Source organism: Oryzias latipes, chromosome 8, assembly GCF_053564925.1.
Source record: "Oryzias latipes strain Hd-rR chromosome 8, Olatipes_Hd-rR_3.1".
NCBI classification, from domain to species: Eukaryota; Metazoa; Chordata; class Actinopteri; order Beloniformes; family Adrianichthyidae; genus Oryzias; species Oryzias latipes.
In genome coordinates this window covers 4,734,479-4,757,940 of record NC_136244.1, presented here as the reverse complement: position 1 = coordinate 4,757,940, position 23,462 = coordinate 4,734,479, and the positions used below count along the sequence as shown (strand labels likewise).

General features: G+C 39.3%; 1 protein-coding gene across 7 annotated transcripts in view; it reads right to left on the bottom strand.

The window, feature by feature from the left end:
- Window positions 1-23,462, bottom strand: part of mast1b (microtubule associated serine/threonine kinase 1b) — a 50,948-nt gene that overhangs the window by 24,692 nt on the left and 2,794 nt on the right. For 6 of the 7 annotated variants that reach the window (XM_020705487.2, XM_078951207.1, XM_078951206.1 and 3 more), the window contains exons 2-5: window positions 17,294-17,322; window positions 3,143-3,237; window positions 1,771-1,846; window positions 504-576 (exon numbers count right to left, since the gene is read on the bottom strand). In XM_020705487.2, coding sequence (XP_020561146.1) covers window positions 504-576; window positions 1,771-1,846; window positions 3,143-3,237; window positions 17,294-17,322 — 273 coding nt within the window. Of the gene's footprint in view, window positions 1-503; window positions 577-1,770; window positions 1,847-3,142; window positions 3,238-13,791; window positions 13,982-17,293; window positions 17,323-23,462 lie in introns of those variants that run through there. The other variant, XM_078951208.1, reaches the window with a different exon arrangement.

Here is a 23,462-nt window from a genome sequence, read left to right as displayed (position 1 = left end):
TGGGTCATGTATTTCTCAGCAATGTCCTGAAAGTCAACAAACCCTCTCAGTGTTCTTTACACAAAGATCAACAATTTTTGTTTATTTTATTTCATTTAATTTCATCTTTTTAATTATTATATTTCTGTAGATCAAATGCAGTCTGCCCCCACATTAATATGGCCTGACATTTATCAATATTCCTTTTTACGTCCATTTAACAAAGCTAAGCCATGCAAGACATTTTCCCAAAGAGAGCCATGCTAATTTCCTTTGAAAAATGTGATTGCTGATGAGAGACCTTTGCAAATTAAGTTAAAACTTTTGCAGCTGCTTTTAAAAAAAATGTTTTTGAAATAAATCCAGCAGACGATGTTTAGATTTTCTTAAACGGATTCTTGACTAAGCCAGCATTTTAAAGCTCAGTTTTTATGTGTGTGCCTCATTTTACTTCAGTGTAAAATTCCTTCATGATAATCAGTAAACATATTTTTGACGCGTTGCACGGTGGACAGGTCGTTTACCGTTGAGCTGGGTGTGTTGGTGCCATAGCCAGAAGAAGGTAAAGACGCTAAAGACCATCTCCTCCCATCGGCTCTGCAGGGAACACAATCACAGTTTGTTTTTTTTTAAATCCAAGCATTTGCTGTGCTTACCAATCCATGTCAAATCATTTAACACATTCCAGAGACAAAAAAAACCACAAGGGATTTCCTTTTGCTGCTTCTGAAGTGATAAATGTGGCTTCATTAGACTCTATAGACCGTAAAGTTCTGTTAGTGAATCCTCCACTGTCAGGACGAGAGAAAGCCTCATTCACTGGGTTTGTGTTTGCCTAGGATGGCTTAACTTTAAAATTTACAGACCTGAATTCTGACGGTTTTGTGTGATGCTGTCATTTAAGAAGAAGTTTAGACCTGCAAGTGTTTTATTGAATTGCAAAAAATTAATTTCTACAATTGATATATGAAAGTTTAAAGTTAAACATCAGTTTAAATCCAATTCCACTTCAAAACCAGGCCCCCTAGAGATAAGTCAAACATTCTTAAATCTCAGAATCTCTTTGGATGGAAGGTAAAAAAAAATCAATGTTGCCTGATGCTTGCACCTTTTACGCTCCAAGAACAAAGTAAAAAGTCACCGCGATCCATAAATCTGTGCTGAACACAAAACAAGATTTGTGCTTAGAAAGAAAAACATCAATACTGAGCAAATCAAAAAGAGCCTCATCCAGGGTATTGATTCTAAAATTTAGTCTTACTACATATTTTGGATTAACTCTTAAATGGATCCCATTCAGCATTGAAATGTCTTTACTGGAAAAAATGTTTACTTTAAATATTTTGAATCTCTTTGGCAACTAAATTTATGTCCAGCTATTAAAAAAAACTTTTGTTTTTGCTTTCAAGTAAATACTAAGAGTGGTTTGATGCAGATAACGGGGCGTCAAGGAGCTACAGTTGTTGTGTTTTTTCTACTTTACTAACTTGTTTGAAAGGGATTTTGTGTAAAAACATCATGTAAGAAAGCGGATAGCAGCCATGTTCTTGTGCACCGTGTGAGTGAGATGTGACTGTGATGGGACGCCCCGGTCACACATGAGTCAGCCTTTTACACTGAAAGCCTCTCACAGCCTCTCACGATGTGTGAAATTTCTCCTAACATCCCACTATCTCTTTCCTTTGTCTCAGTCCGACTTTCTTTTCCCGCCAAGTTTTGCATCTCTCACTTACAAAAGGAAATGTGGAACTGTACCAAGATAATGCATTTCAGTAAAAATGAAGCAGAGACCTTCTGGAGGAGGCAAACGAGAAGTGCGCTGGGTTGCTGGGAGAGAAGTTCCGTGGGCTGTCCAGGGGACTGCTTCCTGGTGGGACAAACGTGGAGAATGACGCATGAAAGAGCAGATCACAATGAAGAAAAAGCATCGTACAGTGACTTTGGCATTCAGCATGACAGATGCAATGGTTACTGCATTAGGCTCTGGAGGGATGTAAAGTTGATTGCAATATTTTTCAAGGCCTCGAGGCCTTTTATTGATTTTTAGAGTCTAAGGAGCAGATTAACTCTGCAGCAAAGCATAAATTGGTTCAAAACATAACTGCCAATATCTGCTGAGGAAATGCAGAGCCTGCAGGGATAGGCAGTGACCTTTTGCTGCAGGTGCTTTTTTAGTGAAGTTGTGTTCTACCAGGGAACATAAAATTCTGAAAATGCATGAAATAAATCACTGCACACTGTCAAAGTAGTGTGCCTGTTGTTCGGTGTTGCAATTATCAGATGAGATCAAAACACATTGATTCTAGAATTAAAACTGATTAAAATAAACGTCCTTGAGTCTTTATTTAAAACTTATTTTCCCTGTAATTCGTGGTTTTCTTTATGTTTGTGTTTTAATGCGTGCATTTTAAATGCTGCTGCTAATGGCAATGGAAGCCTGTAGGATGTATTACAAAATGTTTGCTCATCGACCAGTCTACGATCTTAAAAAATTGTGTTAGCCACCTCTGTGCCCCCTACAGGTTTGTCCAATTTCCACCCACAGACAATTTGTATCCACCCGTAAGGGAAAATGTGTCTAAGGCATTGCCTGGTGAAATGTGTAAGTGTGTCTGCTGTGCTATAGAGAAAGTGTTCTCTAGTTTTATATCAGTTCTACTCAAACACAATCTTCACAATCTGACTGTAAAGTCAGGGGGAACTTTGATCACATATTGGCAATTAAAGCTTAGTGAAGAAACTAATTTAAGGAAAGAGTAAAAAAGTGAATTTTTAATAACATTTTTATGGCTCAGCTCCTGTAAAAACAGGAGGAATGTTGCTTTGTTGCTGCTGCCTGGCAACAACAAAGACCACTTGCATGGTAATCTCCATGAAACATCAGCATTTCATTTAATACTTTGGTTTTCACACAGATTAAACAGGCTTGATTTGTTGTCAAGTGTCAGTTCAGGCGTTTGAGCTCCAGCTTGTCACAGACCTTACTGTTTCCTCTACTCTCACTTTACACACCAGACACAAAAGACCAATGTGATCGGTTCCTACTCAGTGAAAAAAAAACATGACAGGGAGCTGTACTGGAGCTAATCTAAGTGTGTTAAAAATCCTTGAGATCTTTGAAGGCAAACCAAAAAACACATGCAAAACCTCTGAGCTGTTTTACCGAGATGCCCAGGCAGGGGCAGGGGGGAGTGTGGGCGTGGCAGCGTGGGGGACGTGGTCGTCAAAATCAGACTTTTCCTGTTGCTCGTGCGGCAACTGCAGAGACAAAAGAGGGAGAAAAAGCGGAGTATGAGGATGCATCAGTCTGGCTTACAGAAGAAGGGTCGCCTCAGCTGGCGCCCTTTTGGAGAATACTCTGATAAAGACAATTAAATTTTCCTCGCTCATCCATCTCTGCTTAACCGCCCCACTCAAGAAAGGAAGAGAGGATGGTGACGCTTGGAGGAGAGATGATGGAACAGGATAATCATTGTGGAAAAATTGGACGCCTAGTTTTCCATGACCTCAGTTAATTATGCTGGGACGACCACACTGACTCATTTTCAATTTGCCTGTCGACTCAAGACACTTAAATTCTGCACCAGCAACTCACAACCCATTAGGCAGGGTTTTGTCAGAATCTGAGTCCGTAATTGGGAAGTTTTTTCAGCATGTTCATGAAGCAAATGCAAGGACACAGATCTGCTAGCATAATTTCACCTTGGTTTCTATGTCGCAGAAACATTCCCAGGTCATGGATTTGCTTGGTTCTTCCTCTGCTCTGACCTTTTGATCAAAGTTTGGATTTTTGGACCAAAGTGTTCTAGAGATCTGTTTTATGTATTTGATATGTATTTGAATTTTGTGTTTTATATTGTGTTTTATATTTTAACTTAAAATGTTCCAACTTAGTCTGAGGAAGGATTTAGTTAGTATATTGCTACACATTCAATGGTTTATTTACTTATACTACAGTATAATTCATAAAATAAACTAAAAAGGTAAGAGCTCTCTTGAAGAACCTTTTACATTTTTTTGTAAACTACAAGCAAACAGGAAGCCAGTTCCTCAATGTCAGTCCTCAAACGCAAAAATAACCCAGCTGAACTGAAGATAAAATAAATATTTAATCAAAATAATTTGAATTAAAAAATGTATTAAAGCGTTGTTTGTAGTTCTTACAAATTTTAGAACACAAGTCCCAGAATTTTTTTTTTACAAAAACTTCCTGTTTTTTTTTCTCTTATTGAATTCAATAGGATATCATAAATATGAAAGTTTTTTTTATTTAAAAAGACAGTTAAATCTAAAAGTGAACACTGTCTTTTGTGCACCTTCTATTGGGCTCATGGACTTCCAGCTGTTTCATTCTTTAGTGACTTGCTTCATCTGTTTTAAGCTATGCTCCTCTTGTTGGTATTTTTACTAGTTGTGTGCACCTGCGTGTCTTGCATGGGCAGAGTTTTGTTGCTACACAAGTTACTTTTGAAGAGCAAACATGAAAAATAGAGCAAGACTAATCCAGACGCTCTGCAGGACTATTCTTGTTTAATGGATTGTTGGTGCTGCAGGAAATCGATAGAAGCCTCCTGTAAACACACAAACTCCAGCAATGCTCGGCCTTGAAATTTTTGCCTGAGAAGAAAAACACTCAGCTATATGTGCAGACACTCTGCAGTGCTGCTGAGGCAGAATCTAAATGTCGGAGTGGAGCCCAGGGCAGGTTTTGGTTGGTCAATGCAGATTGAGAGATAGATGGGAGGAGAGGGGGAGCTTCACCTCAAAGTCCAGGTGGTCTTGGTAGAAACAGCTGAAAAGATGAACTCAGGTAGACATAAAGAGAAGTGTGACTAAAAAGAATGATGTCAAATAATTATTAAGAAGCAGATGGAGCAAAAGGTTAAGCGTGCTTTGTGCTCATCCCCCACATGTGAGGCAAACGTGGCCCAGTTTTCGCCGACGAACATGCACGCTGCATGGCAGGATGCACAAACAGAGCACACGAGGGACTGTTGTTCTCGGTGCGCATGAGCAGGATGACACAGACTGGACTGGCTGAGCCCGAACAAAGCGGGACAAACAGGAACCTTCATCAACAGTGAGCTCATTACAGCTGGAGGACCAACAGCAGAGCATTCTGAACTGCATAAGAAGCTGAAAACAGAAAAAGAGAAAGGAAAGCGGTAATGTGAAAGCTGGGAGAGCTTAACAAACTGACATAAAAATTCTTGATTTCTTCCTGAAACAAGAACAAAAGAGATTGTGAGTCTGAGGGGAACGCGGTGGAGACAAGGAGTCATGGTCACATGACAGCTTGTTGCTATGCAGCATGCAGCAGAGAGACCTCTGATAATGCCCACCAGGGAGAGCAAGGGAGGACTGGAAAGATGTACACATCATTACAGAAGTCAGTCCGGTTCCTTATGTCAGCTCGGAGAATGGCGGAGAGGATGACAGAGAACACGCATTAGATCATCTAATGGGGACATTATGTGAAATGGCAACTCAACTGTAGCCAGAGGAGAAAAGCACATTTGCATCAGACGAGAAAACGTCAAAGCCTTCAAAATGACCAAGATGATTGGGGGGGGGGGGGGGGGGGGAAAGTACAATTAATTTAAAAGATTTATCCAAAAAAAATTTGGAGTGGCTTTGAGCTTCTTCTTTTTGCTGTGGTTATGGAGAGACTAATAAAAGAGGCTAGACAGGAAACTGTGGATCATGATGTTTGCAGATGACATTGTGATCTATAGAGAGATCAGGAATCAGGTGGAGGAACATCTAGAGAGGTCTGCTCTGGAGTTGCAGCAGGACAAAAGTATCTGTGCGTAAATGAGAGGAACTCAAACGGAATAGTGAAGTTACAGGGAGCAGAGATGAAGAAGGTGGAGGACTTTAGGTCAACAGTCCAGAACAACAGAGTGAATAGGGGTCTGCATGGTTCAAGCAAGGTTTCCGGTGTGATGTGTGATAAAGGAGTGTCATCAAGAATGAAAGGAAATGTGTAGCAGCCATGTTGTTTAGAGACTCTGAAGTTAAGTTCACACTGCCCTCTGCAATGCACATTCAAGCAGCATTTACACTAAAAAAAAGTCCATGTAAATGCACATATATGCACGTTTCGAGCTTCTACGTTCAAAACTCATGTTCACGCGTCGCTACACAAGTTTCTTCGACCGTTTTCAGCCTCTACAAATAAAAAAAAACTGCCGTTGAAAACGCATTGAAACCAAAACCAGGTCGTCATGTAATGATGACACCAACTACGTACTCAAATTTGGTATCTATGGAATCTGTCCCTTTTAATTCACGGAAGTGCGCACCATTTAAAAATTGATCATGAAGAAGAAATTAACAATTGCAGTTTGTGCCCAACTGTAATTATATGACAAGATTCCAAAACTTTGCACCGCTTCAACCTTTCACACGAAAGCTCTTTCAACTGTATGTGGCGGACATGTGCTAGGAAACAGTAGAAAAAGAAGAAGCCGAAGCCCCTCCCTGCTTGTCCAGTGTGAACACCATAGGCTAAAAGTCACATGCCTGGTGTGTGCATAGCTTGAGAAAGAGACAAGAGACGGAGCTGGATCTTCTTTGGGGTGTGATGAAAATGGTTAGGATCAGCAATGGATCCATCAGAGGAACAGATCACGGCAGATGTTTAGGAGATAAATGCAGCAGATGGTTTGGGAATGTTGAGAGGAGGAACAGTGATGATGTTGGGGTTGGAGCTACAAGGAAACAGGTCTAGAGGAAGACCGAAGAGGTGGTTAGTGGGAACAAGGAGGATCCAGAGAAGATAAGATGGAGGCGGATTCTTTGCTGAGGCGACTCCCTAAAGGAAGCAGCCAAAAGACAAAGAAGATGCTGGAAATAAACTTCAAAAGGATAAAACTACTCTTTTACCTTCTACCTTTGACTCTCTGGCATATCATAAATTCCTTTGTATACCTTTTGTTTTTTCTTAGAATACCCCTCTCAGGTTTTCTTTAGTCTTCTGACAAGCTCTGGGGCATCTAAGGCTGTGCAGAAACCTGCATCATCTGCAACCTTTTATTACAAGACGAGAAAAATGATGGGGGGGAGAAAGGGGAGAAAGAGGATCAAAGTTGGTCCATTACAGTTACAAGAGATGAAAAGCATTGCTCCTTGCTGGGTGCAGCAGATAATGGAAAATGCTTTTGTTTAAACCTTACTCCTTAGGGGAAGCTGCAGCACTTAGCAGGACTCAGGCTTCAGTGGGATCCAGGGGCCTTTGCCTCCATCTGACTTCCCTTCCAATGCATTTAATTGATTAGGTGAAGTGCAATGGTTTTCTTAGATCCAGAGGAAGAGTGTTTACAAGGAGAATGTGTGTCAAAGAGCAGCATGCACCTGAGCCACAGCCCCTGAGGGGCCAACATGTTTTATCTTGTCCTCTATACATCCTCTAATCTGTGCATACATGCTTTTTATCCTTTCTTTAAACCACTTCTCAAAACTATTTTTAAAGCAAGAGAATTAGCATTACATTTTACTCTGATATTGGTTTTGATTTTGTTTCGCTGCTCATGTGTTTTAACTGCTTTATTTATGTTTATGTTCGCTGATCAGCTATGCATGTGTTTATAGTGCTTCATGACTAAAGTTTTTACATTTTTCGCAAACAAATAGCAGACTTTCGAACGTTTCCGAATTAAACCACACATGAGAGCTACAACTCAAAGGACATTTAGGGTAAATTTAGAAGTCGGTGATAAAAACGTATCACAGTTTGTAGTAGGGATGACACTTCAGATGCCTTAAATTTAGATGGTTCTGATCGTTTTTCCTTTTAATGATAATGTTTTGGAAGTAACACTGAGACCCCTCAGCAGAACTGGTCTTGAAATCAAGCATCCATAATCCTGTTGTTGATAATAAACTAACCTAAAAGATTAAAGCAGTTGTGAAGATTCCAGCTGTTTGGGGGTTTTTTTCTCCATTTTTCATCAAAATGTACTTACCGGTCACTTAATTAGGTCCACCTTGCTAGAACTGGGTTGGACCTCCTTTTCCTTTCAGAAGGAAAAGGTTAAATGCTTTCAGAACAGTAGCTGCAGATTTGCCGTCTCTACATCCATGACTCTAATCTCCCGTTCCACCACATCCAAAAGGTGATCTAGTGGGTTGAGATCTGATGACAGTGGAGACTGTTTGAGTCCAGAGAACTCATTGTTATGTTCAAGAAACGAGTCTGAAATGATTTCAGCTTTAAGGCGTGGCGCTTTATCCTGCTGGAAGTATCCATCAGAAGATGGTACACTGTGTTCACAAAGGGATGGAAATGGTAAGTAATAATACTCAGATAGGCTGTGGTGTTGGAACCATGCTCATTCGGGGCCCAAAGTGTGCCAAGAAAAATATCCTCCACACATAATACCACCACCACCAGCCTGAACTGTTAATACAGAGTAGGATGGATCCATGCTTTCATGTTGTTGACACCAAATTCTGACTCTACCATCTAAATGTAGCAGCAGCAATGGAGACTCATCAGACCAGACAATGTTTTTCTTATCTCCTATTGTCCATTGAGTGTACTGGCCATTCTCCTCTGACCTCTGGCATCAACAAGGCATTTCCAACCACAGAACTGACGCTCACTGGATATTTGCTATTTTTCAGACCATTTTTGTAAACCCAAGAGATGGTTGTGGGTGAAAATCCCAGTAGATCAGCAATTTCTAAAATACTCAGAGCTGCCCGTCTGGCACCAACAACCACAATTCACTTCAACCGCCTTTCTTCCCCATTCTGATTCTCGGTATGAACTGCAGCAGATCGTCTGGACCATGTCTACATGCCTAATAAAGTGGCCAATGAGTGTAGCTAAAAATGTTCCCAAAAGATTTGTTGAGAATGATTGCAATTTGGGCCTTTACACAAGTGGCTACAAAGCTGAATAAATGGGGCTTCTAGGCCTCCTGGTGGTATCAAAGTCGGCTACGTGTCGTATAAGTGGAACATCAAGATTGAGCATTGAGCTCTGATCACACTGCTACTCATCGTCTCACTTCTGAACTCAATTTCTTTTTTTTGCTTTAAAGGTCTATCAGCTTTACAGAACACAGACAACATGGATTTAAAGCTAAGGCTATGTCAAAGGAAAATTCTTTATTTCTTTAATAATAATAATAATAATAATAGTAATAGGTTCCTAATCCACCCTTTCCAAAGTTTCCAGTTCTACACTTTCCATTGATTCCTCTCCAATTTTTCCCTCCCCTCAGGTAAAGAGTCTGGGTGTCATCGTTGACAGCACATTACCCATTCAATCTCAATCTCACTTTAATAGCATTACTCGGTCTGCCTTTCATCTTCGCAATATTAATCGTCTCCGCCCCTCCCTCACCGTCCACTCCGCTTCCGTTTTAGTTCATAGTCTGGTCATTTCTCGCCTCCACTACTGCATTTCTCTCTGGTCTTCCCAATAAAACTCTGAATAAACTTCAATTGGTCCAAAATTCAGATGCCCGCATCACCACCAGAACTCCTTCCTTCCATCACATCACTCCTGTTCTCCAGCAGCTGCACTGGCTTCCAGTAGCTTTCAGGATTCAATTCAAACTTCTTCTTTACAAAGTGTTTACAAAGTCAAAGCCCCCCATAACCTGGCTCCATCTTATCTTTCCAATCTCTTCCATATCAACACTCCCTCTCGCTCTCTCCGGTCTTCTTCCTCCCTTCAGCTTTCCGTCCCTCCGGCCCATATGGTCACCATGGCGAGCTGTGCCTTCAGTCGCTCGACTCCCAACTCTGGAACTCCAGACCTCCGTAACATTGACTCCTGTTTAATTTTTAAATCCAGACTCAAAACTTATCTGTTTAAATAAGCTTTTCCAGATCACAACTCTTCATCTTCTGCTATTGGATTTTCTTAATGATTTCAACTTATTTATTGCTTTTAACATGTTATGATTTTATTGAGTTTTACTTTTTAACCTCTAAAGTGTCCTTGAATCTGTGTTTTGAAAGGCGCTTTTAAATAAAATGTATTATTATTTTTTATTTCTTTAAACAATATAAATTAATTCTTTTTAGGATTGTGCATTTTGCTTTAGAAACATTTCCTTAGTTCTGGTAATGTTCTTTTTTTTAAGTTTTCCCTGTAGGTCACTAGGACACTATAGGTTTAGGTAGTCGATCATTTTCTTGTTTTGTGTTAATGATTATCAGTGTATTTAAGGTTTTCCATTCTTCATTTTCAGGTCATCATGTTTTGTCCCTCTTTTGTTGCTAACTAGTGTCTGTCATGTTTTTGTTCATTTATTTAAGGTTTAAGTTTCTGCCACAAAGCCTGGACTCAGGCATTTTGGGTCCTTCAGTCTGTCAGTTCCATTCTATTTGGAAAAATAAATTATTTTGGCATCTTTTAAATGAATCATTGCACGTTAAGAAGACTTTACAGGGTAGGCCAAAGCCGGCATCAACCTAGTGTGGGGTGACCCTAGTTTAGAGCAAACCTTGATGGATGACAGAATATCAAAATAAGTAAAACAAGCTTAAAAAGGGGGGGGGGGGGGGTTACCTTTTGGTGGATATTAGAAATTCTGCACATAATAAAGTTTAAGTCAGATTCTGATGTGCAATAAGCTTAGAAGAGGGTCAGTGTCATGGTTTCAGTTTGTTGTGTCTTGTTTTGGTCCTTGTTCTGTCTAGTTTCTGTTTCCTGTTTTATTTTGAAAGTCTCCTGTCTTGTCTGGTTTCTTCAGTTTTACTTCCTTTGGTCCCCATCTGCCCTGATCGTGTTCACCTGTGTCTTGTCTGCCCTGTCTGTATTTAAGTCTTGTCTCTGCCTTCCTCCTGTGTTGGTCCATTAGTATTCCTGTTCTGGTGTTCATGTCTTGTCATGCCTTGTCCCATGTTTCTTGCCACGCCACGCCACACCTCTGCATCTGGGTCCAACCGGCTCTCGAGCCACCACCGTGACAGTCAGTCCACCGAAAAAGGATAGCCATACTTTTTGGAACATTTGTATGTGGATTATTCAGTAGGAAAAATCCAAACTTCACTTCACAGACAGCTTTATTCTTTTCCTTAACAGTTCTCGTGTTTAAATTATTCTGAGTAGGTATCAATTTTTCAAAGACAGTGTGGTTGACTGACTTGATTCACTACAAATTAAAACAGGCTCTTTTCTACTAAGTCCTGCCCCCTCACCACTCTGGAATTAATAAATGAAAATTTAAATTGCAAATACACGGATGCAAATATCAGTCAAAATAAAACCTATTTAAAAAAGTTTATTTCTGTTCTGAATTTTGAAAATATGATGCTGCGAAGCAAATATGTCTATTCACGTAGGAATTTTGTGTAAATGTCCAGAAATTTATCAACTATAAATTCTTTGGTGTTATCGAACGTTAGTTCTTATGTTTCACTAATTTTAAATCCTTATTTAAGATGCAAACTTAGTATCTTAATGACCATCCATCTGGACGAGCACAAAAACAACTTTATGAACAAAAAGAATGAAAACGATTCCAGAACAGATTGTTTTATAAAAGTAGTTTTAAACCCTGCATTGTGTGCAAACACACATTAAAGCCTACAAAAAGTTCCTGAAACACAAACATCTCAACCTTGAATCTGATCCAAAACTGAAAAAAAAGAAAAGAAAGAAAAGAATGTTTTCTCAATAAATAAATTAGCTCCTGCCCACAAGGATGTCCACTCACATTCAAAAGTAAAACCGAAGGCAAAAGAAGAAAAAAATCACAGAAGAAAGTGAATGACACAAAAGACTGAGTGCAGGAGACGGAAGAGCTGCTTGCTGCTCACGTAACCTTAGTGAACCGGTCACTAATGGAGGGGCAGACACAGATATCACCCCAGGGTCCTGTGCTCCCTGTATCCTCATTTCACCTCCTGAGCTGCCTCCTTCCTTCCCCGCCTCCTTTGATTTCATCACTCATGTGGTCCTCCTTCTGAGGCAGACCCTCTCCTTATTCCGTGGGTTTAGCTGCAAATAAACGTACATTTTAAGATGCCAAAAGAGAGATCTGATGTGTACAAATCAGATCACGTATTTTAAATTTGAATCGATTTAAAACTGAGTAATTTTCTATATAAATTACTGTCATTTAAGATAACTGTCCATCGGTGTGTCTAAGCTTGGTCAAAGTGCTCTCTCCATTAGAATACAATTTAATCCTTTGTATGCAGGGAAGCAAAAATCACTTGAAGACACTATGCATGCCTTCCCCTCCTTTTAAAAAAATCGGCTAAAATGCATCATGGTTTAAATGTTTAAATGGGACTACGGATAAAAAATAGCCTTTGGGCTAATTCTGGCACATTGCAGCAATGCTTTGGATGTGCACTGTATCTGTGAAAAAACCCAAAACAAACAAACAAACAAATAAATAAATAATTTAAATCCATTAGCTACATACAAGATAATCATGAATAAATAACTAAAACAAAAATGTCTGCCAGCAATATCATTGGTGCATTGTTAATGATTCGACATTAGAGGCAAAGTTTGAGTTTTGGAAGAAAACGAATAAATAAAATCCAATTTATGTATTTTCTCAATTAAATGAATAGGTAGATTGGATGGAGACTGGTAGTTGTCTTCTAGAGGGCCTTGACAACTAGCTAAATACAGAAAATGGCAAAAAGAAAAGAAAACAGTTAAGCTTTTTATTTTGGTATTGCTTCTTTATAAAAACAGTTTTAATTATTTTTATTTCTATATAACTTCAGGGGCTTTGTAGTCTTCAGTTGCAAAATAGATAAATAAACAAAAAGAAATAAAGAAAACGAATGTGATTGAAATTGTGCTTGATAGACATTGCCCACATGTACAATGTACTCTTTTGCTTCGGCTGCTGTTTGAAAAGTTCATGTTTGGCACTTCTATCTTGTTCAAGTCTGTGCTGGTTTTGCAAAATATTTATCATCCACGAATTCACTTCTATCTTTGCTCGATCAAAATTCTCTTTCATTCGTCAAATCACCGCAAAGTTGCCTTGCGTTAAGTTTTGATAGAAACTCAATTCAGAAGATTTGAAGATCCCTCTGCTAAGTATGTTACTATTTAAGCGACTATTATGGTATGTGAAGAAAAGTGAAGACCTTTGCAAAGGTTTCAATGCACTTTTAAACTCTTTAACCAAAACCTGTTGGGAATTTGTTGTAATTGTCTTTTTTTATTACTGTATTGATCACACTGATCCGTAAAACATAATTCTTAGAGTGGTCAGCTACCAATAAAATACCAACGTTTTTGAAAAGCACAACAAAAGTAATGTGTTTTTCAGTAAAACACTAATTTCAAAGCGTCGAAATCATCAGAGATGACTGTATGCAGTAATGATACCAAACAATGAAGAGTTGAGCATTTTTGGAAACAAGTTCATACGCTTTTTAGTATAGTTTAGTTTTCTAAGCACTTTCTTTTCTGAATTACAAAGATCTGAATCAAAAGCTCAAGTACGAACGCAGGGTGAAAGTGACTTTTTTTCAAAGCCAGGACATGAAACAAAGTCGCTTACAACCAATTTAAACCCACATTAATAAATTGACACTTCTTCTCCAACAGAAACCTAATCCTCTCATTTGGAGTAAAAAGTGAAGGTTTAATGTTGGATTTTTACCGAGAATTTAGTGACCCTGATTCAAGATTTTTAGTTTAAGCTGCACCGCAAACAGCTGTTAGATTACACATTGGGTTAGTTGGATTTCTTGGTAATGTATATTGCTAATGGTCACAAACAAAAGCACAGGGCATACTCCAAATGCCACCAAACCACGGCCTAAAATTACACAAACATGTCATAATGTCTGTCTGAAGCTTCTCCATACCTTCTAGCTCGGCGGAGCATGATGAGCAGTCGTATCTTTGATCGGCAAGAACAGGATGAAATTCAGAAGCTCACATGGCAAAGATGATTCAATGGCAAAAAAAAACAAATGCTAAAAGTTCACAATATATTCTATGCTCCTCTGAGCGAGTAAAACAGCGAGACGTGGAGAAACAGAAGAGGAAAATGTGCCACGAGTCGAGGGGATGGAGGAAGGGTGGGTCCGTCTTTTGGAAAGGAAAACAAAAGATCTCAGGGGACTGTGGCTCATCCTTAAGGGCCGAGGAGTATTATTGTGAACTGCATCTGAGTTTTGCATTTTCTCAGTTAAAAGGATCTCCTGCAGGCTATTTGCATCATAAAAAAGAGGATGGCGGCGAGTCAAAAGGGAGGTTAACTTCTGCCAGCAGAGAGAGGAGAAAGGCTGAAGGACAACCTCGGGAGGACTGTTGCATAACTGCGGGGAAAAGGTTTTGAACGAATACAAAGAGTGAAAAAGCCGAGCTAATTATGATGTGCAGCACTCTTGGTCACAAACTCTGAATGAGTGTTTACCCACGAATGGATGCAGCCGGCAGATTGAACGTGATGCCGACCCTACTGAACTCAGCCATAGAAGCTCACAAAGCAGTGATGGTTGGTGGGACGATAACATCCCGGGAGACGGGATGTCAGGGAGGCCGCAACACAAAGGGACCAAGGTGTGCTGGTACCATTTACAGGCTGAGAAATGTGATTTTCTTCTTTTGTGTGATAAATGTAGGGTAAGCCAATAATTACATTAACATTCCCATTCACAAATGTACCTGTAGAGTCAGATTTTACTGAAACGCCTTTGAAAAGCCCAGATCTCACCAGACACTAACCTCAGAACAATAAATAAATAAAGATAACCCTTTTATTCGTCCCACAATAGGCACATTTCAACATTGCTGCATTATAGTAATAAGTATGTACAGTTCACAAAAAGAAGATGTATCGCATATTTACAAAATCTTAGAGAAACTGGCACCGGGGGACACAATTAAGTAGTTAAGATTGCACAATATAATTTAAAAATGACTAGAACATAGATAGAGTGACTAAAACAACAAATGAACACATTTACAGTGGATCTGGGAAGAGCTGTGATGATAGCAGGTTAGAAACGACCAACGGTGTCGCTTCTTCAGACTCTTTGGGGGTAACAATCTGTCGCTGAAAGAGCTGCTTAGAAACAGAGCCGTGTCATCCAGATGAAGGAACATTGTCAAACATCCTTTTTTTTAATTCTGCTTCAATCTTAGTATTAATCCAGGGATCCAGATTAGCTGTGGAAAACTACTTTTGTGAACAGACTGAGTTACGTTTCAGCTGATGTGAAAATGTCTGTGCATCCAAATAAAACGGTTTCAGCTTCAAACATAGATGTTTAACAAAGTAAAAAATACAAATAAATTAGAACATTTTTGTTTAGACTGCAACTGTTTTGGTGCTATATAGGGCAAAATATAACGCAGGGATCTGATACCTGTTGCTCAAGAGCTCCATTATTGCTCCATTGTGGCTCTTTCAATGCTGATAATTTACATTGGTAGTTTGTAGGTTAGGCTAACTTGTTTTAGTTCAGTTGTAATTGATGTTTTTGTATTTGTATTCTGTTGTATTCTGATCTTCTGTCACACAACAAGTGTCTAGTTGTTGCTCAGAGGCACTGTCCTTTAAGCAGGAGCATCTTATTTGACACAGGCTGTATTTTATTTTAAAGGGAATTTGATGTGCTTCAAAATAAAAAGAGGGTAAAATTATTATACTGTTTATATCACTATGTTTACCGGTATTTATCACTGTAATTCAGTCATTGTTACGAAAAAAAAAATATGTATATACTACGAGATTTAAATTTGCAATTTTACGACTAATTCTCGTAAATTTACGACTTTTTCTCATAAATGTATCAGATTTAAAGTAGTAAATTTACAAGATCAAAGTTGAAGTGAGCATACAGAGCAGCAAGTGAACGCCATGCAGCAGCAGAACAGACCGACTAAACCCAATTAAACGGGAAAGTTGAATGTTGGAAATGTTTGGAAGCTCCTCTGTTTGATTTACTGCACTGCTTTATTCATTGTTTGGTGGCTGTACATTGTAAAATCTTTAAAAGGCTATATTTTATAAATGAATGGTTTCAATGCCACAAAAACAAGTTTTTTTTAACAGTGAGGTGGGAATTTGCCAGCTCTTGCTGGGTTTCAGTCAGTAAGAAATGGAACCAAATTACTCTTTTAGTGTTATGGGTTGTTGACCCCTGGTCTACAGGATGAATCCACTTTTCATAGTACGGTGCTTACATCAAATTATAACAGCAAGTATTTTAATTGTCTCCAAAAAGGCTCAGTTTTCTCTCATCAGTTGCAGAGTCCTGCTCACATTTATAAAGTTAGAACTTGTTTTTAAAGTTTCTATCTCTGAAAGCTCAGATAGTTGAGTTGTGAAGTTAACAACTTGGGTATTTTAATCCAGTTTAGTTTCTCCAAACAGTCATCATCATTAACTACAACCAAGATGCATAAAAGCCTGAGTAACATTGATACCGAGTCACATCAGACTGGTGTGCTTGTCTCCAGGAGTGGGATAATATTTACCCCAAATGTTTCTTTCAATATTACAACAGCTTTGCCTGTCTTCATACAGAAAATGAAACGTAATTTATGTATCATTGAAGCAAAACTCGTTTTTGTTCTTATGTGGTTGAAATGCAGTTCTTTACTGATAAATGCACGTTGCAATTATAGCAAAACATGCCTTTATTCTTTAACAACATTAAATAATAAATGACTGTGTTTCATATAAGTTGTTATTTTCTAAGACATAAAAAAGTGGATGTCAACGGTGCAATATTTCCATACAGAGCTATAAAGTTCTCATTTAGAGTTCTTGTGTTAATAGATTTAATATCAGTGAGCCATAGGCACAATGCTGGTTTTGTAATTAGAAACAGATATTGCACAGAGACTCTAAGCTGGAGATAAAGCCGGAAGGGATAAAAGGAAAAGGGAAATGAAGCTGAGCAGAGGCAAAATGATGAGAATTGGAATTGAGAGTGGAATAATAATGGATAATAAAAATTCAACAAAGGCAAGAGAGGGTGTGGAAGAAAGACTGAGTAACTGGAACAAGACAGACAGGCTTTCGGCACCACGGAGAGCTTCCTTCTGGCTCGACACTATCTGACACACTTCAGCTGCACGCCACAGGGCTTCCTCCTCATCTTTTCCATTTTCCACCAATTCCTCGTTCACACATGGAGAACAAACTTCTCTCTACAAGCCACACTGCTGTAAAACAAAAAGTGTGCTGAGCCAAAGAAAGCTGCAAGGTTGCTGTAACCTCAGAGGACAGACTTCGCTGATGAGGAAGCCACTTCTTCATAATCATGTAGAGGCTAACGTTCCCCTGAGACAGAAGGAAAAGGTTGGAAGGGTGTGGAGAAGGACGAGGAGAGAAGCGAAAGTCCAACTCACCTGCTGTTTTTGCGCGGCAAAGGCAAATCCTGGAGAGAAAGAGAAACAAAACATAAGACTTACATCCGTAAACATGGATAAAAATATACAAATGGTTTAATAGAAACATCAGTCATTGTAAGAATGCATTTGGTCAACAAGTTTTGTCTTGATAAAAAGACAGTTTATTTTGTTCATTTTGACATGATGGCGCATTTTGTTAGTAGAAGACGTACAAGCAGACTGTTATATGTCAGTATTTTCCTTTAAAAATTTGCACTTTTGAAAAAAATGTATTTGTAGTAGGAGCAAAATGCTTTAAAACTGTTTTACAGTTGTAAATAACACCAAATATGTGAGGAAGGTACATGTTTGAGATGGCTGAAATGCCTGTTCCTTCACTTTAAACAAGAACGCGTTTGAAAAGAAAATGAGTTTATGTCATGGAGCAGGTCTGCATATTTAAGTCTCTCTCCGATCATCTTTTGATCCATTTTAAAAGCTTTAAACTAGGATTACAAAATTTTTAGCCAAAATCTGAAAAACTGTGTTGTTTTCTAGAAAATATGTTTTTTTTTCATTAGAAATTCACTTTCTCCTGCTAACTTACAGCCCCTCACACCCCCATCCTGACAACACTGGTGCAACAAAAATGATGAGCAATATTGGAGCTTTCCAGCTGTGCAGCTTTGAGCCAGATCCCAGCTCAAACGTGGAAAGACGAACATGGATCTGTTTGTCCGCAGGTTGATGCATCAGAATGGAGCGGAGCAGGGAGCCTGTGGCCAAACAATTGGAGCTTCTACGCCACAGCTCCAAGCCTTTTCCCCTCGACATTTTTTCCTCTGCTCCCGATTCACATTAATTGAATAAAGAAACACTTAGAAGTACAATGTTTAGCTTAATTTATTGAAGTTGTTTTGGACCGAACCAGTCCTGACTTGGTGGTTTGGCTGCTTAAACAGGTTCCCTTTAAATAAAAATGGGTCCCAAAAAACCCAAACAACCGAAGAAGGTTGTGACCAAAAGAAAGCACTTGATTTCCTTGCAGAGGAAATTTCTCTTGTTAGGATGCAACAAAAGGGTATTCTGGACTTCGTCGAGGAGGTGAAGGTTTGGCGGGTCCAGAAGCAAGTGCAAGACCAGAGGATTGCCTTTCTGGAAAGAAGGGTGATGGAGCTGGAACAGTACACGCAAATGAATGACGTGGTAATCACTGGCCTGAGCGTCAAACCGAGATTCTTCTTTTCAGCCTGTTTTATTTCTGTTCAGGGTCATAAGGCTGTCAGAGCCCAGCTAACTAAGGGCAAAGTCGGAGTACAACCTGCGCAGGGGCCACACAGCAGACCTGTGACAGATTAAACACTCACTAACAAACATTCGGGACAGTTTAGAGTCACTAATGAACTACGAAGAATGTGTTTGAACTACGGGGGGAATCAGAGAAAACCCACGCATGAACGAGGAAAACAGGAAAACAGACGGGATCCAAACCATGGCCTTCACACTGAGATTCCTAACCACTGCACCACCCTGCTCTTATGATGGCATAACATTAATCGATTACATCAACATGAATACAAAGACAGCAGACAAATGGAGTATTTTTTTCTTTCATTATTTAAAAGTGGCATACAGTACTTTTAAATACCATGTATTTATGTTTTGAGCAGACTGTAGGAATGCATCTTTATCTGATTTTGAGGTGTTGCCATATTTGTAAGGATCTGTGGGATGAGCAGGTGACACATGACTTATTTACCTACTTTTAGGCCAAATAGTAACCTTTTATTATAACATGTATTAATAAAAGCTTTGATTTTGAATGAACTGACTTTTAAGACATCCCTACTCAAAGATGAAAGAAAACTGTTGAGGTTAACACCAAACCTGAGAAGCAGTGAGATGTTTTTGCCGCACCTTTTACTTTGTTTCACTATCACAAAAACCAACCAACACAGCACAAAACAGCACAAAAAGACAAACACACTCTCTGCCAAGCCTCGTGCCAGCACAGCCTGGATCCCTGCTAACCCCTGAAGTAGAGAAGGACACGGAGGGGATGCAGATAGTAAACGAGGATGGAGAAAAAAATGAGAAATGGCCAGCATGAGACATTCTGTCATGGCTCGGAATATTTTGCCCTTCAGTTTTATCCAGCTGTTTACTGTGGGGCATTACTCATAGTGGCAGATGCAATTATAGCATTAGTAGCTTCACACCCTCTTCTGTCACACAGGTTAATGTTGTTAGGGGCTGTTAGCAACCCACTGACCGGCTGCTGAGCCCGGTTAAGGCAGTTGTTATGTAGAGTATCACAGAATCAGACACTGATTCCTGTGATTACATGACTTGGTTGACTCCGAATTTTTAAAGATTTATTGGCAATCCCCTTCAGCAGGTACAGGAATATGAAAAGAATTCCAAAAAACCTGCAGACTACAGAAATCATCGAATTTCACCTGCAGATACAGGCAAGAAAGGACCAGCTGCCATTGTCTGAAAGCCACAGTAATGCCACACAAAGCTCAGACTTGATTCATCTGAATGAATAAGACAGATTACTAATTTACTAATTTATTTACTAATGACAATCTTCAATTAGGTACTGACAAAATCCGCAAAGTGCTTACATCTGCCAGATACCCTAAAGAACAGAATCCTGTGATAACGTCACCCTGATGACTGAGAATCATCACAGACATTATTTTAAAGACCCACTTCCATGAAAATTGTGTTTTTAACATATTTGTGTGGTGTTTTTCTGATAATGGAGGACATACAGTATATAAGGAGGATATATATCAACCGTAAAATTGCATTTCTGAGTATTTCTGTATTCAAATTGTTGTGAATCAGGAGAAAATGAAAAGATGTAGTTTAAAAAAAGGTGATATTTGCTACATAAAAAAATATGCTGGATGGGCAACACTGCTTCGAGCTATCAGCAATTGGAAGGGAAAGGGGGCGGAGTTGCCCACCATTGAGAGATGAATTTCTAATGCAGTCCTGGCGTTCTGCAGAAACTATGTCCTCGAAAATGACACCGGTTTTTTGACGGCATAATCATAATTAAAAGACCACTGGGAACGCTTTAAAAATAGGTCAAAAGATTATTGGAGTGGGACTTTAAGTGTCAGTGCCTCTGATCTACCAAATTAACAAGATACAGCTACAAAGTACACAAAATTGTTAAACTTTGTTACATTTTTCATTGTTAACTGACACAAACTTGTTTTGTGAGCACAGCTACGGTAAATGGGAACTGCATTAATCCATTTCCACTCGTCCTTCACTGATTTGGCTAATTGGCCCCCAGCTTTCAGAGTCAAGGAGAACATGACTTACAAAAAAAATCTCTTCGTGAGGAAGGTTGTTACAAGCCCTGACCAGATGTTGGAGCAGCTGTTTCAATCAATGAGAACAAAAGGAAACAACCCTGAATCCATTAAAAGACCTTCTATAAAGCTGTGATAGTTGTAAGCCTCAGGCGATGACAGTGTCGGTGCTGGGAGGCATCTGTTCCATGTTTCAGGTTTCAACCAATCAGCTATATTAGGCCGGAAAAATAAAATTACTGTAAAAGCAGGATCGTGAGACAAATTCAAAATTATTAACAGGGCTTTCCACCTAAAAATTCTGTACAAAAAAGGTTCAATTCAACTCAATTTGATTTGTATAGCCCAAATTCACAACAACAGTCGTCTCGATGGGCTTCGTGTCGGTAATTGAAAAGTAAAACATAACATCAAAAGGATCATAAATACATAGAATTCAAAAGGAAAATACTAAATTGAACTAACAAACTGACTAAACTGAACTGGCATCCCTGCCCTTAGACCCTCCTTCACGTTCCATTTTAGCTGGAAAATCTGAACTTAAGGTCACAATCCATTGAGAGCAAAAAAACTCATCTTTGCATCACTCCATGTGATGCAAATTTGAGTCTTCAGCTCATTAAATCTAAGACAGTGATGACCTGCATTAAAGATAAACTGAAAATGCTGACTCCTTCAGGTCACAGGATTTTTGTTCTTCTGTTCAGTTCTTCTAAAACAACCGCTGGACACAACTTTTGGGTTTAAAAACAAGCGGAATAATGTTTGCACATGACTACTGTCAGGTGGCTGCTCCATAATCTTTTATGACTAAAAGTAAAAGCTCATGATTGAATATAACTTCATCATTCCAGACAGTAAAAGACCCAAATGGAACATGAAATGAAGTGCAGCACTTGTGAAATCATCTTCTGCTTCTGTTTTTAATCAATTTCCCTTCCATGAATTCCCTTTATTGCTCAGTCAGTATATTCCTAATTGAAAAAGTATCTATTAACTTGGCAAAACTTGACTAAATTTAAAGTCCCACACTGATTATCTTTTGATCCATTATAAAAGTGTTTCCAGTGGTCTTTTAATTATAATTATGACATTTTAGCCAAAATCAGAAACTTGTACTGTTTTCTAGGACATAGTTTCTGCAGAGCAGCAGTAGTTCATTTGAAATTCACCTCTGAGTTGTCAGCCGGGCTGGAAGCAACCCTCCACTTATTTCCTATGACGCCTTTGTTTACACTGTCCCACTAACTTACAGTCTCTCACACTGACATTACCGGTGCAACAAAAGTGGCGAGCAACATTGGAGCTGTCCAGCTGTACAGTTTTGAGTCAGATGCCAGCTCAGATGAGGAAAAACAAAGACGTCCGTGGGTCTATTTGTCTGCCAGGGATGCAAGAAGGGAATGAAGCAAGGAGTTTGTGGTCCGCCTAGCGTATTTTCTACGAAACAAATAGAATCTTTTTCAAACATCCTTTTTCATTTGCTCCTGCATGATTCACAATGATTTGAATATAGAAACACTCAGAAATGCAATTTTATGATAAATGTTCTTAATATTTGTCCTTCACTATGAGAAAATGGCACAAGAACAAGTTAGCAACACCAAAAACATTTGGAGTGGGTCTTTAAGGAGATCTGGAGTCAAAATGTGAGCCTGTAATAGCTGGAATCAGATGGGAAGGAAGGCAGAGGAAATAAAAAGAGTTTTAAGTAAAAATTGATGTTAGTGTAAAAGTATATGTGATTAAGATGCATTTGCCTTCAATCGGTGTGATATGGTTGACTTCAAAATAGATAGACAGCTCTGTTCCTTATCAAGAAACAGCAGATGGATGCTTCTAAAGCTGCTCTAAATCAAGTCTCCACATTTTCTCAAAGAAAAAGATAAGCAGATACTGTGAAGAAGAGTTCTGTTTGCATGTGTGGATTCTACTGTTTGATTCCAAAGACTTTGGCTTCCCAGTGACTCCGCCATGGTCCCTGAATGCCTCACCTCGCTCTTTACAAAGCGGCGCTCCCCACATTACAGCAAATGTGAATCAGTCAGAAGCGGGTCTTCCGGCGTGAATTCATTTTTGCCGTTCAACTCGTGAATTGTGAAGATAAAAAGGTGACGAACTTCAGAAGATGTGTCGATCAAAGCCTGACAAGCACCATGTTACAGGCTGTTTCAGGTTTCCCTGCGGCTAATAAATGACTGTCTGATGTATTATAGCTCCAGGCTGTAGACTGACAGGAGAGCACACAAGCTCCATTGATGACAATTAAAATGCTGTCACTTGACAGCTACAGACAGATGTTTTCCAAATCTAACCATATACGTTTTTTTTTTCTTAAAACCTTTTAACTGCTGATAGATTCGATCCCCAAAAGTGCTTTTGCAGGAACGCAGAGTTTGTTCAATCTTTTCCTGATTAGACTGGAGTGTTTCTGCAGGGAAAAGTCATTCAGGGACACACATTTTGATGCACTATGCCAGCCGACAGAGACGTTAAAGGCCTGTAAATAATCCTGTCCTCTGGTATGGTCATAAGTTACACCCATAAAGGCTCCTTTGCGGTCGTGTCCTTCACGACACATCGGTTCCACTAAAGAAGCAACAGGGGGAGAAAAAAAAGACCTCATAGTAAAGAAATAGCATTTGCTAAGCTGCAGGAATATAAATTCTGCTGGTGCTTACACATGATGTATTGGAAGGTCCATTTCCACTGCAGAGAAGGGAGAAAGGGTTTGGCCAGCAGACAAGGCAGGGGGATCAATGGATGAGGGATGTGGTGCCAGGAGAAAGTGGTCAGACCGGCCATCACTTACATTAGTGACTGACTAGCTAGTTCAGGAACTTTCTCCGGGG